This window comes from Neofelis nebulosa, chromosome 3, assembly GCF_028018385.1.
Source record: "Neofelis nebulosa isolate mNeoNeb1 chromosome 3, mNeoNeb1.pri, whole genome shotgun sequence".
In the NCBI taxonomy this organism is placed as follows: domain Eukaryota; kingdom Metazoa; phylum Chordata; class Mammalia; order Carnivora; family Felidae; genus Neofelis; species Neofelis nebulosa.
In genome coordinates, this window is record NC_080784.1 from 84,368,018 (window position 1) to 84,382,882 (window position 14,865).

The following is a 14,865-nucleotide window of genomic DNA, read 5'->3' on the forward strand; positions in this document are numbered from 1 at the left end:
CAAACACCTCTGTCACACTGCATTACACCTGCCGCCCCTGTAGCCCCTCCCACCTGGCGGTGAACACAAAGATCTCTTCCTCCATCACCTGCCCACACATTTCCAAAGACTGCATAAGTGAATATAGAAACACGGTCTGGGAAGTAACATTGCTGTAGCTTAGAAGAACACAATGAGAGAAATGACTGTAGATAGCTCATCTGTTTGCTTTTTAGTTTTCCCTCCTTTTCTGAAAAACCTGATTTGCACAAAACAACCTGTTGTTCCTCAAGAAGAGAATGGACATGCACCTGTGTGTTGGGGACTCCAAGAGGAGGGCCACCTCTCCTCCCCTGCTTTGGGTCATGGGTGGTCACACCCTGAATCATTGAAGGAAGAATCAGGCAGGCCCATGGAATTACTGAATAGAAGTGAATTATGCAAAAGAAAAGAGGGTGGAATAATATCCTTGTGCAGGAAGGGGATGTGGCATATCTCACCCAACAAAGAACATGGTTTTAAATTGCTACTCACAACTCCAGGAACACTGGAGACAGCTAGGGAAAGAAAATGGAAGTTGGTCTGACATGCAATTTGACTTTTTCTCTTACCTAATTTTGTTAATTCTTCCATCTCAAGTTACTTTCTTTTCCCTGAAATTATACCTCTACTGGGGAAGAATACATTATATTTATTATAGTTCTATTCTGTAGACATGCAACTTAGCTATACGCATCAAGCCTCAAACACATTTCATCACAATGAGGCACTGTGAAGCATTTTCCAAAGAAAAATGGTATTAACTGACACTACGTGAAAATTGATAGTGATAGGTATTATAATGAGGTGGTGCTTATGGAAGTCAGATACATTTTAAAGTTGGTGGCTGTAGAAGTTAAATGCTTATGACAATGAAGCTATTTGAAAATGTCATAGAGTATTAAAAAACATGAGTATGATATTAGATTTTCATTGGGTAATTATTAAACATTTGAGATCAAATATCCTATTCAATTAAATCTTTTTTCAGGCTCAAGGCCATAAGCCATTAACATTTGACAATGACTGCTACCTTATCATTTAGTACTTGATTTGACTCATTTGAGAGTCAGCATCTATTTGTTTTTTGTTTTTATTTTTTTCTCAACATGGAATGCTTCATGAATTTCTATGTCATCCTCACACAGGGCCATGCTAATGTTCTCTGTATTGTTCCAATTTTAGTATATTTAGTATATGTGCTGCCAAAGCAAGCATGAGAGTCAGCATTTAGTTTAGATGTATTTTCAAAATTGTCTTTAGCAATACATAATCTATTTTTCATTTTAAGGTGTTTTCCAATCATTTCATTTGAAAAAAAGAGATTATATCAGAAACCAAAATTGGTACCTATGTTACATCAAAATTAGATCTTCCTGAATATAGTATTTGGGTAAAACACTTAGGATATATTTCCTTTTAAAAAAAAACTCAATGGGAGATAATTATGAAAATGTAAATGCATTATGCCCTTCAATTCAAGAAGCTTGAAATTCTGCAGTTTTTTTCTCCATTATTACTTCCACTTGCTTTCTAAGCCATTGCCATTCCAAAATTCACTTTTCTACTTCTCTTCACCTCACTGTGCACTCAAATCTTTTCCTCGTCCAGACTGGTCCTGTCAGTTCCTATTCCCTGACTCCTATCTCTTCCATCTTGTTTGTCTCTTATTTTTCTTCTTTCACATTGGCAGATTGCACACTTCCTAGCCCAGAGCTCCACATGTATCAGGCACTTGGGAAATGTTGGTTCTGTTTACCTTCATCCTACATCCCCCATTATGAGCTTATATGTTCTGTTTAGAACATTAGAGCATTAATTTTGTTCTACATAGTTCTTTTCTTAATAATTCATTCTCCTGACTCATGAAGGGGAAAAAAGGAACTTAATAATAATAGCTCAAACCATAAAAATGACGTGCCCACACTTCCCCACCTACATGGTCTCTCCCATCCAGTGCCTCCTGTGCCCCTGTCTACCACAGTCTTACAGATGGGGGAGCAGGGATGGAGGCACCTACCTATGGCACAGAGATCACGTGTGGGAGGGCTGCCTCTGGTCTTCCCACCTAAACTTAATGACCTGATGCTTCCATTTCAATAGCTGCCCAGGAAAAAAGTGTGATGGTTAATCAGATTCCATGAATATCGCTCTTGTCCCCAACTTTAAACTGTGATTTGTCCACAGGAAAAATAGTTTTAATGTCCTTGATATTGTATCCTTCTGATTTTCCTCAGATTAACTTAGATTCAGGCTACCTTCTGAAGTCAACAGGGAATGTTTGATTATCAATGTCAAATTCAAATCCAAAATGTTTCATTTGTCATTCTCCCAAAATAGGAGTATGAAATACAGGAACATTTAAAAAAAATTTTTTAACATTTATTTATTTTTGAGAGACAGAGAGAAGCAGAGCGTGAGCAGGGGAGGGGGAGAGAGAGAGAGATACAGAATCTGAAGCAGGCTCCAGGCTCTGAGCTGTTTGTTATCACAGAGCCTGATGCAGGGCTCGAACTCAAGAACTGCAAGATCATGACCTGAGCTGAAGTTGGACACTCAACTGACTGAGCCACCCAGGTGCCCCAATAGGAACATTTTTTATCAGAGATGCAGTAAAATCCTTTAATTTCATCTGCACCAGTGGTTCTCAATGAAAGATTATTTTTCTCCCTAGGGGACATTTGGCAATGTCTAGAGACTTTTTTTTTTTTTTATTGTTACAATTGGAGGATAGGGGTAGGTGAGAGACTGCTGTCAGTTTCTAGTAGGAAGAGGTCAAGGATACTGCTAAACATCCTACAATCCGAAGGACAGCCCCTCACAACAAAGAATTATCCAGCCTAAATGTCAATAGTATTGAGGTTGAAAAATGCTGCCCTAGGATATAACTAGATATGTAGCTGTTATCATTTGATATAGCAAATAACAAAGTATCATCCTTTGATAAGAAGATTATGGTTATGCTTGAAACTCTCCTTTTTTTTTTACTTCTGGATGGTAGTTTTATATCAGACTTACACAGTGGGATGAAACTAACTCAAAGGCTTCTTATTTTCCATTTTGTTACTTATTTTCCTTCACTGGCTCCTAAAGGCAACTGTCCCCAACGTTTAGTTCTTGATCTTCTTCTTTTTTTTTTTTTTTTACAATTACTTCCTTATTGAAATACATAACATCGTCTATGCAAAGTCTTTCATAAATTGGACTTTCATGCAATCCAATGTCTGCATTCTTATTCATTATACATTAAACCACCTCTCATTATTTGGGATGTAATTGTTAATGCATCAGCTGGCTGCCTGCCTGCTTCTGGGTCCAGGGGAAGAAGCTGCACCTGTGAAGAGTGCTACCAACTGAAGCCTGGGAGGGCACAGCTAAGGCCTAGGCAACCATCCTCTCTGGCCCCCACTGGAAAGGATCATAGTCACATCCCACACCTCCTCTCCTCCTCAGAATGCCCTGACTTCCAAAGCTAAGGGCCCTGTAACTGACCCTCACAGGTGGGACCTCCATCTTAGCAGGGGCTCCCTGGCCATTCCAACCACTTCCTCTTTCTTATATTCCAATCTCTTCTACCCCCCACTCCCAACCCTTTCCCCAGCAAGTGATGGTGCATAGCCAACCAATAGGAGAGACTAAGTCAGAGCCACACATGCAAGTCAAGGTGACTGGTAGAGACCAAGTCCTTTCCTCCACATTGCTCCTGGCTTGGCTCCTGTTTCAAAGTCCAGGGACCAACCGGTCTGAGTAGAAAAGGGCAATGCCTGAATCAGCTTCTTCAGGGCCCAGGATGTCTGATGTCAGGTGCTCAGCCAGGATCATACTACTCTAAAGACAGTGTCTAAGAGGCAGTGTCTGACAAAGTACAAAAATTGTATAATATACGAGCATCTGGGTGGCTCAGTCAGTTAAGCATCTGACTCTTGATTTCGGCTTAGGTTATGATCTCACAGTTTCATGAGTTCTAGCTCCACATCGGGCTCCACCCTGACTCTTCAGAGCTTGCTTGGGATTCTCTCTCTCCTCTCTCTGTCCCTCCCCATCTTGGGCTCTCTCTGTCTCTCTCAAATAAATAAACTTTAAAAAATTACAAAAATTGGGGTGCCTGGGGGGAGCCTGGGTGGCTCAGTCAGTTAAGCATCCGACTTCAGCTCAAGCTATGATCTCTCAGTCCTTGGGTTCCAGCCTCGCGTCAGGCTATGTGCTGACAGCTCGGAGCCTGGAGCCTGCTTTGGATTCTGTGTCTGTCTGTCTCTCCCCGCTCGTACTCTACACATCTCTCTCTCTCTCTCTCTCTCAAAATCTCAAAAATAAATAAACATTAAAAATTGTTTTTAAAAATTGGGGCACCTGGGTGGCTCAGTCGGTTGACTTCGGCTCAGGTCACGATCTCACAGTTTGTGAGTTCGAGCCCTGCATCGGGCTCTGTGCTGACAGCTCGATCCTGGAGCCTGCTTTGGATTCTGCGTCTCGTCTCTCTGCCCCTCCCCAACTTGTGTTCTGTCTCTGTCTCTGTCTCTCAAAAATGTAAAAATAAATGTAAAAAAATTTTTTTTAATTATAAAAATTTTATAATATATATTTAGCTCTTTATTGTTATTTTGAAAAACTGGACTTTAAAACTCCCTCTCAGAGACTCCCTGTATTACAGTACACCCAAATATACATTTCTTGCCTTTGTCCGTTCCTGAAACTTTTTCCAAATCTCCAAGTATCCAAAATAACTGATGAACTTTTCCTTTGGACTTCTTATCATCCCTTCAAAGCCAAATATGAAATTAAACTCCCAAGTTGTCTTCCCCTCCTAAGTTCTCTATATCTGCTCACATTACACAATTCCTCCAGCTGCCCGATTTAAGCTCAGAGTCCCTCTCTGACAGCCTTCCTCACATGTTCTGGCTTCTCATCCCCCAAACCTGTCAATTCTCCTTTATTCTCTCTAAACTGTCCATTTCTTCTCCACTATCACCGCTCAATGCTTAAGCCCTTACTGTCTCATGAAATCTGTCCACATCCTCTCTGAAGAAATTATACCTTGTGTAAAGTGACAAAAATAATACAATTGAGCAACCAGTTTGATATCCTTTATTCAAGAGAAGGCCATTCATGGACTGGGGGAGGCAGTGCCTCACAAGCAATGGAACACTTCCCACAGGATTTGGGCACGAGGGCAAGTCTCATAGAGCATTAGAAGAGGCAACCCGGAAACAGTGCATGGTTGGCTGGGAGGCTGGGGATTTCCTTATAAGGCTCGCATTTCCCTTTTGAAATATTTGAGTAGCCAAAGTTGAGTTGGAGGCTTGTATGTTGAGTTTCCTTGACAGGAGTTTCCAGTAAGCACAGGCTGACTTAGGTTTAGATTTTGTGACATGGACTGGGCCACTGGTCCATTTTGTGGGTCCTGATATACAAATTAACTTTATCACTTGCATGTCTTTTGATCCACAACACTTAGCACAAATCTTAGCACTGTGTTTGCTGATTGGTTAGAATTTAAAGTAATTATTTATAGGATGTGTAAATGAGCAAACAAATGGTCTTCTGTACCTAACTGATTTACACATTTAAAAGTACTGATTTGTACTTATTTTCTTCTGCTTCTCCATTAAATTATGTGCATCGAAGTCAGTATAACCTTAATGTAACCACTTTCTTTGAGTGCCTACTGTGTGCCAGGCATCATGTTCGTCATTTTTACTATTCCGGGTAATCCTTACAGCTCTGAGGAAGATATTATTCCTGTCATTGTTATTGTTATCATGCTCATTTAACAGTCAAGGAATCTGCAATTCAATGGTACTTGGTAACTTTTCTGAGTCCATATAGCTAATTAGTAGCAGAGTGGTCACTTGACACGATATCCAAAATCCCTGCTGTTTCTGTGCCACGTGGCTGCTTCTTGGGATTATCTGTACATTTTATTTTAAGAATCTGAGTACAGAAAAACTATTGGTGACAAGAATGTAAAAGGGCCCTCTACTATTTTCACCTAGTTTTTGCATCCTGATGTTAGGACACAAATACCATTTAGATATCTAAATCTTCGAGCGCTTTTCACTAAGAACTGCCTTCCTCCTCAACCTCACACTGCAGCCAGGCCACACCAAATAACACCACAGCTACCCACACCCAAGCTTGACCATTGAAATGCCATGAGGCTAATCTATCTCTGCTGGTCATGTGAAACAAAGATAAGCAAATCAGGATACATGGGGGACATGCAGGATACATGCATGGACAAGTGGAGAAAGCTAGCTGGTATTCAGAGAATACAGAATGAAGCAAACACCCAGAGAGAAGTCTTAACAAGAAGCCATGTGGATCTAGGGGGCAGAAACTTAGGGTAGCTGCTAGGGTCTAAAGATTTTCAGACCCCGTTTTTTGAGAAATCCATATCATATACATTTGGGATGTGAAAATATTTTTGTCTCTACTTGTTGATCCTTTTTCATCATGGATATTTTGATTCGGAGAATCTTGTTTGCAATAGATTTTGCCCATTTCCATTTTTTAAAAAATGTTTGTTTATTATTTTTGATAGAGAGCAAGTGGGGAAAGGGCAGAGAGAGAGAGGGAGACAGAGGATCTGAAGTGGGCTCTGTGCTAACAGCAGAGAGCCCAACATGGGGCTCAAACTCACCAACTGTGAGATTATGACCTGAGCTGAAGTTGGACGCTCAACTGACTGAGCCACCCAGGTGCTCCTTGCCCATTTCCCTTTTGAAGCATTTGAGTTGCATTGATCCAGGAGCATTAATCATAGGAGTGGCACTCAGAGTCAAAACCAGAGCACGGGAATAGAAGTCTGCAGTCCAGACAAGACCTTGCCACTACCCTGCACAGACCTGGCCCAGTTACTTTATTGTCCTGAGACTACTTGCCTAGATATACAATGAGACTAATATTTGTCCTACTCTGTAGTATGGTTATCAGAACAAACTAAAGCTTATATGACAGAACTTCAAAAAAGAGTAAACTTAAAGTATTATTTTGACTCATGATTTCAAAATCAAAACAAAACAAAACTATATACTTGATGAATTTAAGTGGTTACAAACTAGAAACAAGACCAGTATCATATCTTTAAATAACATAAAAGGATTTCTGGTATATTTGTCTTACACTTTTCTGTACTTATCAAAATATCCACAGTAATATCAATAATGTTCTTTAAAGAGAAGATAGATGGATCATAAACATGAAATTCAGCAGGTGCATTTACCTTGCATTTATATATCAGTGCATTCCTGGTGCACCAAATGAGCACAACTTGTGATGTAATCAAATTATGATTTTAGCTGTATGTTCTTTTAACATTTTTTTCAGTGGTGGTGCTGGGAGGAAAGGTTCTTCCCTTCCTCCTACAATGGATACTTGGCAGTCACACAACTTTTCTAATCACTCTCAGATAAAAACATCTTACAGCCATATTAAATCAAAAACACAGTGTCAATCTGGTCATTAGAATTCACAGCCCAAAGCAATAATTAAATCTCAGAACTTGTTCTGTGTTATGCCTTCTCTGCAGCTATTAGACAGAGCTGGGACAAGGGGGGAGGGCAGAGGCCATCTTCTGCTCTTCCCATGTTCATGGTTCTCCTAGCTTCCTAGCAAAGCTTTGATCCTTCGGCTAGCCCCAGAGAGAGGGGAGATGGGGGACAGAGCATAGTCTGGTGTGGCAAGTATTGTTGCATCCGATGTTAGGGCCCCTGGATGGCAACTATTTAACGACGACTCTTTCTTCAGTTGGTGTTTTCATGAGTTCCTTAAAGAGTCCTGACTATGGAACGTGCAGTTCCTCATCTTTCACCATTTCTGCAGTTGACAGGCATCTGGTGGTCAGCTTCCAGCTTCCCACTGGGATCGCATTGCCTCCTCGACAGGTTCTGTTGGGCAGATGACCCACCTCTGGCCCACACACATGCTCTCCTTGTCCCAGTCTTCATGGTACTTAATTACCTCCCAAAAGCAGGCCTCTCCACTCTCCCTACCCTGCCAAAGCCACATGAACTTTTTTGGTAATGCATCAGTCACATGAAGGACATGTCAGCTCTCTAACAGGTTCATTGAAGCCCACTCTCCCTGGGCTGGAGGTGAAGAATGTAGCTCTACTCCTTGCCCACACCCTACTTGGGTGGTGGTAGAGATGCCCATCAGCTTTTTCTAAAGTACTCTCTTTACAAATCCTCCATTCTTGTTCTACATGTTGCCTTTTTATGATATGCTCGATCTGATTTAGGGGTTTAGTAGTTGTGGAACTGGTTAGTAAAGCTTTCTGTTGTAAACTTTGTAGGTGGTAGTCTGCCTATACTCACTTTGTTAGCTCATATCTATTATATTGGTGCCTCAGTTTCAACTGAGGCCTAGAGAGTCCTATTTCAACATCCTTTTACAAGTGATTATTTGTAACAATGGCTCCCGAGTGGAGGGAAACCTGCTCTTTCTTCCAATCCACACACATTGCACAGGCTCAATATGGAGCCAGGTTAACCATCATCAAAGAAGCCTGTGACCCAGTATGGACAAGAGGAAATAAGATAGACCCCCTATATCCTTGTCTCTTACAGTCCACTTGGACAGTTTTTAAACAGTAAGAATCTGAGTTCAGGTGCCTGGGTGGCTCATTCTGTTAAGCATCTGACGTCAGCTCAGGTCATGGTCTCGCAGTTTGTGAGTTTGAGCCCCTCATTGGGCTCTGTGTTGACAGCTCAGAGCCTGGAACCTACTTCAGATTCTGTGTCTCCCTCTCTCTCTGCCCCTCCCCTGCTCATGGTCTGTCTCTCTCAGTCTCTCTCTCTCTTTCTCTCAAAAATAAATAAACGTCAAAAAAAAAAAAATAAGAAGAAAAAAAGAATCTGAGTTCAAGACATCATACCAGATCCTCACAGTAATAAAATAAGGAAATATAATGTGGGCACTGTGTTCGGGGAAATTGTAGCCTATTGTGAGAGCAAATGGATATATAAACAATACAAAAGAGTATATCAGAAGGCAGAGAAAGAAAATGAGGGGAGAAAGGAAGCAAACAAAGGAAACAGTGAGCAAAAGATGGGAGTGTTGAATATGAGTGAAATTTAAAACTACCAAGCTTTGGTTCTTTGGAACCCTAATGTGTAAGACCTTTTAGGAATAGACTCAGGTTAATAATCCTGCATTAAGCAGGGGGAACAGGGCCTCACATAGCGCTCATGACATTCTCTAGAAAAGCAAAGCACTTCTTTCTCTATAAAAAAGGAGCATGTATTTTGAAACCCTTGGCTTTAGAAGCAAAATGCAAACCCTGCATTAGATGATTTTTCTATCTAATTCTCTCACTGTCATCCAACTTCTCCTTTACCCTTATCAATTGCAGGAGGAAATAAGCTAACACATCAACCTTTCCATCTGAACTGGGCTTGGATTTCTCTGGAGAAAGAATACTACATTGTGGATGAAGACTCCACGTTCCTAGAAGTGACCCTCACGCGCAGAGGGTATCTTGAAGAAACATCCTTTATCAGTGAGTAAATTTGGATTGGTTGATGGTAATAGGTAACAGAAACATGACATCTAAGCTTGGAAACAATTATGAGAGAACAGATTGGAAGAGAATCAGCAACCGGTTTGGGGAAACTTCTAAAGAAAATGTATGGAATAGTGCCATAGTTTTTACTCAATGTGAGTTATGGGCTTAAATATACACTCCAACTTTTCATCCTCCTCCTCCTGTTGGGACTTTCCTGGAAGGTTACATTATTTCTCTTTCCAACCCAGAAGATGCCAGGAAAATTTCATAGCCACATATCACAATCCCCAAGTCACTCAGTTTCTTTTCAAGTTGTTTTTAAGCATATAATACATGATTATGCTTAGTTCCAGCTATTTCTTTTGAAAAATTATTTGTGAGTACATGGTAATTATTATGTTTTGTTGTATTCTTTTGATTATATATAATTGTTTTCACCCTGCTATTAGATTATAAATTCCTCCAAAACATGTACAGCATCAAATTTTTCTATGTTCTACAACTTGGGGTAAACAGATATATAATGACTACATAATACATGTCATTATCATCATTAATTATTAACAATAATTTTTGTAATAATGCATTAGATTTTTATAATATCTGTAGCTGCCAAAACTTTCAGAGATCATTTTGTCTTTATTTTTCGCTAACTATTGACAAGACAGATAGGAGTGTGTTATCTTCATTTTACAAATGAGCTTCCTGAGTTTCCCAGACATTCGGAATCAAGAGACCTGCCAACATATCAAAACTATTTGGAGAGAAGCCAGGAAGGAGACGGCTGAGAACAGGCAATTAAGAAAAGACAAGCTTTTCCCTAGTCTCCTCTCCAGGCCTGAGGCTCTGGGATCAGACTGTTCCCCTAGGAAAAGAGGTCAGCATAAGAACACTCTGATTTCTGGGTGGTCCTCAGCCTTAGTCTATGCTGCGGGTTACTTTCTCAACACACAGTAGAACTTACTGCAGGAACTTCAGGTGAAATATACCTCCTTTTTCTTTTAGGGTTCTGTCTTTATAATTCTTTATCCCGGGGATTTCTCATAGGCACAAGATTGGGGTTAGTATGTCAAGAAGTATTTTCATATTCTGCCTAAGGAAAAAACTCATCTATCTGCCCAGAACCATTTGGATGGTTATAGAGTAAACTCTTCAGAGAGATGTCCCCAGCCTCCCTATCTGAACCAGCCCCTACACAGGTGCTATCCCCATGTCCTGCTTTATTCTACATGGACCATCCCTGGCATGCCTCATATGTCCATCTGTCCACTGTCTGTCTTCCTTAGTAGATGTCCAGCTCCACTAGGGCAGGTACTACATCCTGGGTAATGCCCAATTCTGAAAACAGCATGGGGCATATGGTAGTCACCATGTATTGTTAAGTAAACTACATACAGTCAACTCTTCTGTCCTACAAAACACTACTTAAAACCACATCAACACCAAAGTAGGGAACCTTAGTGCTGCAAGAAGTCCATCTAATCCCTTCACCCCACTCCATGCTGGGGCTGGCAGTCAAAGTGAAGGAGCTAGAAGAAAACAAGACAAAGCAAAACAAAACAAACCAACTGTGGGGTTTGAATTCCTGCTCTGATACATATTGTTTTTTATGATGCTTTAATGACCTTCAATGTCTTTATCTGTAAAATATCCATCTCAAGATTTGTAGATTAAATATGATGTGTGTAATTCAATCTAACATAGTCCCTGGCACACATTAAATACTTAATAAATGTTAAATATCATTATTATATCATGGCACTCAAAATCAAACAGAATTGAAATCACTTGTTTATCTTCCCTTGTAAACCTCTTTTTTTTTATATAATTTATTTATTTTTGAGAGGAGGGGAAGGTCAGAGAAAGGGAGAGAGAGAAAGAATCCCAAGCAGGCCCTGCACTGTCAATGCAGATCCCGATGTGGGGCTCAAACTCACAAACTGTGAGATCATGACCTGAGCCAAAATCAAGAGCAGATGCTCAACCGACTGAGCCACCCAGGCCACCCCGTCTTCTAAACCTCTTAAAGGGTAGTGGTGGCTGTACCTCAGCATTGCATTCTTAGCACGTCACACAGAGTGCTCACCAAATATTAAGTAGTCATGTGCCTATTCAATTTATACAGCAGTACCCCCTACCTCTGCTTAAGCTGTGGCTAAGGACAACAGACACTCCCTCTTCCTTATTTCCTCCAATTCCAACATGTGGCCAGAGGAGGCTCTTCCTAAATATTGAGCATTCATTCTTGGTTACCAAACTAGTATTGATGCAAGCTTTCTTCAACAGTTTTTAAAAGTCAACACAAGCTCTCTTACCTTGGAAATTATTTTCACACTCTATAGATGTGGGTGTCTTTGAAAAGATATCAGATTCTCTGAGAATGAGTCAGAGGAAAGGGCAAAAGGAGCTATTCAGCTCATTTTATGTAAAGCTTTCCACAATAGCTGGTGTCAAGTCATAATATTCAATTTCATACACTGGAACAACTACAGAGTCTTCACCTTATAATGAGAACTAAAGTGATGAGGTGTAGGTATTCTTGCTGCATTAGGCTTTCTTTGGGATGTTGGAATCAAACCAAACAATCTAGAATACTGCTTAAACATTTTGTGGTGTGGGGAGGCTCTATTCAGCCTGGATAGAGTAGCACCTTTTACCCTCGTACCTCACATTGAGTACTTTAACACTGTGTTGCTGGTGTTCAGTTTCTTCAGTGAGTCGCTGATTTCCTATTTCCTCACAGACCTAGGATCTATCCCCATCTCTCCATTTTCACCAACAGCACCCTATGTGTCTGGAAAATTACTCACAATTCTCTTACCATCATAAATCGCTAGATACATAAGGAATCAAGCCACGAGGAGTAAAGATCTGCATGAGAAAAAAAATTAATTTAATTAATGAAAATTATTAAAATTATTAGATACAAAATATTCATTCAATAAATATTCATGGAATACTTATTACATGCCAGGCACTGTTGTAATCACCAGCAGTGCATCAGTGAACAAAACGGCCGAAGATCTCCACCTCCATATGGTGCACACACATTCTAGTGGCTTGTTTTTTAGACTCTGAGCTCTCTGGAAGCTAAGACAGTTTTGTACTCATCTCTGATAAGCACCTGGTAGAGTTTGGCACATCAGATGCCCTCAATAAATATTTGTAAAATAAATAAGTTGAAGACTGTTCTCTCTTTTTGTCACTCCTCCTTCCCTGCTTTCCTCTCACTTCCCTGTACTTCTACTTACAAATACTCTTAGCCAATAAGTATAGTTTATAAATGTCTCTTGGGAACATTAAAAGAAGTAATTTCCATGTTATCTGTTTTTCAACAACAAAAGAATCTTCTTTGAAAGAAGAATATTTCTTCAGTCACTTGGCTTTACATTCATGGTCTCCCAATTCCTATTTAGGCATTATAACCAAAGATGAAACTGCAAAGAAAGATAAAGATTTTAAAGGAAAGTCCCAGAAACATGTCCAATTCAGTCCTGGACAGACTACAGCCAAGTGGAGAGTGAGAATTATGTCTGACAATAAATATGAGGCTTCGGAGACCTTCCAGATCATTCTGTTGAACCCTGTCATGGCTGCACTGGAGTTTCCAGAAATGGCAACTGTTGAAATTGTAGACCCTGGAGATGGTACGTGGTTTCTCTTGATATGATTTATCAACCAGTACATGTTCCTGTGTCCATTGCAGGCATTATACCTCCTCCCTCGGACTCCATAAGCCACTGAATGTGTTCATACCATTTAGGATTTAAAGCTAAGTAGATCACTTAAAGGCAGTAATTTTTCCTTTGCCTCTTAAGGTATTTTTAAAGAAATAGAAACAGAAATTATTGAAATAGACATGACTTTACCAGCATCCCTTTAGAATATGCACAATACCTTGTAGTTAACTTTCTACACACTCAGTAGGGCATAGCCTTGCCCCCAGATGGCTAATTCTCAGGGGTCATTCCAGGCCCACTATCTTCTCACAATTTTCTGGGAGCTCCCCACCAGATCAGAGGGGCACTTTAGATATCCCTTGTCCTAGATGCGGCTTCTGGGAGCAGTCAACTTGGTTTTAGTCTGTGTTCCAAAAAGTTCTGTTGTAGTTGTGTATCATATTCTTGAATTCACAGATTCATTTTATTCATTTATTTGTTCATTCATACAACAAATATCTCCCAAGAGAAAGGGGAAGAAAAGTTTTAACTAATAATTGTGCTACTTCCTGCCCCTTTTTGTAAAAGAAGAATACTCCTTAAAGGGAGGTTTTAAAATTCATCTTTGAATTTTAATTAGACACATTGATTATCACAGTAGTTGAAAGAATTCAGGTGTCACCTAGAATTGCATGACTTACTACCAGGGCATAAGTCTGAGTTAAATTCACAAGAATGCATGGAGAGTCCTCTGTATTAGTACGTCCTAAAATACATAACAGAGAACAGTAGTATAATAGAATTTCTACAACAGGGTCAGAAAGATTTCCATGGACCAAAGAAATCTAGAAATTAATTATTTCAAATATCGTCCTTCCTTTGAAGCATCATAATTCATGCTAGCATATTAATGTTTCTAAAACACTCGCCTGTAAAGAAACCTGTTTAACTTTGTTTAACCGGTTTTCCCAAACTAGACCATGGACTTTTTTTTAAATTTATTGTCCTTACAGAAAATCCTTTAAAATCTCTTGGTTATAGTTTTCTTGAAATACAATTTGGGAAATATTATTCTATACGCTTTGCATTTTGGCAGACAAAAGTAGAAAACATTGCCCTATCACCCAGTGAACAAATAGAAAACATTGCCCCAATACCCAATCTTATCAGTTTTATTGATAACAACACTTAGACACATGAATCAACTATGAAAGCCAAATGTTAAGATACATGGCTAAAGCAGTAAGAGTTCTGAGGTGAGAAAGTAGAGAGAATATCATAGTCCTAAGCTGTTAAACCTCCTGGAGGAGGGAGGGTTTGAGCTGAGTCTTGAAGAATAAATGAGATTTGGCATGGATGGAAAGGAGTAGCCTTTTCAAAGTGTGAAAATAGAGAACATATCTGAATAACCCAACATTAATGTATTTTTCCAAGTTTTTTCACATGACATCAATAACTTTAGCTTACTTTTAGCTTCTTCCATTATGCCAGGTTTTTGAATCAAGGTATGTGAAGACAGTAGACTACCACTGGAGGGTAAAATGGAAGAAAGAAAATTATCACTTTTCTTCTTCCTCTGTAACTCAGGACCAATATTTACTTGGAGGTAGTAACTGTTGAAACTAATTTAGGCAGCAAAATAAAGAAGAAAAAAATTAACCCATAATTAACTACACAATTCAA

General features: G+C 39.7%; 1 protein-coding gene and 1 non-coding gene across 2 annotated transcripts in view; one reads left to right on the forward strand and one right to left on the reverse strand.

Moving 5' to 3' along the window:
• FREM3 (FRAS1 related extracellular matrix 3) overlaps positions 1-14,865 on the forward strand; it is a 94,888-nt gene that overhangs the window by 50,946 nt on the left and 29,077 nt on the right. The window contains exons 3-4 of the mRNA XM_058721278.1: positions 9,371-9,517; positions 12,940-13,170. Coding sequence (XP_058577261.1) covers positions 9,371-9,517; positions 12,940-13,170 — 378 coding nt within the window. The remainder of the gene's footprint in view (positions 1-9,370; positions 9,518-12,939; positions 13,171-14,865) is intronic.
• Positions 1,122-1,227, reverse strand: LOC131508205 (U6 spliceosomal RNA). The gene has a single exon (XR_009259914.1). It is a non-coding gene; the product is annotated as a U6 spliceosomal RNA (small nuclear RNA).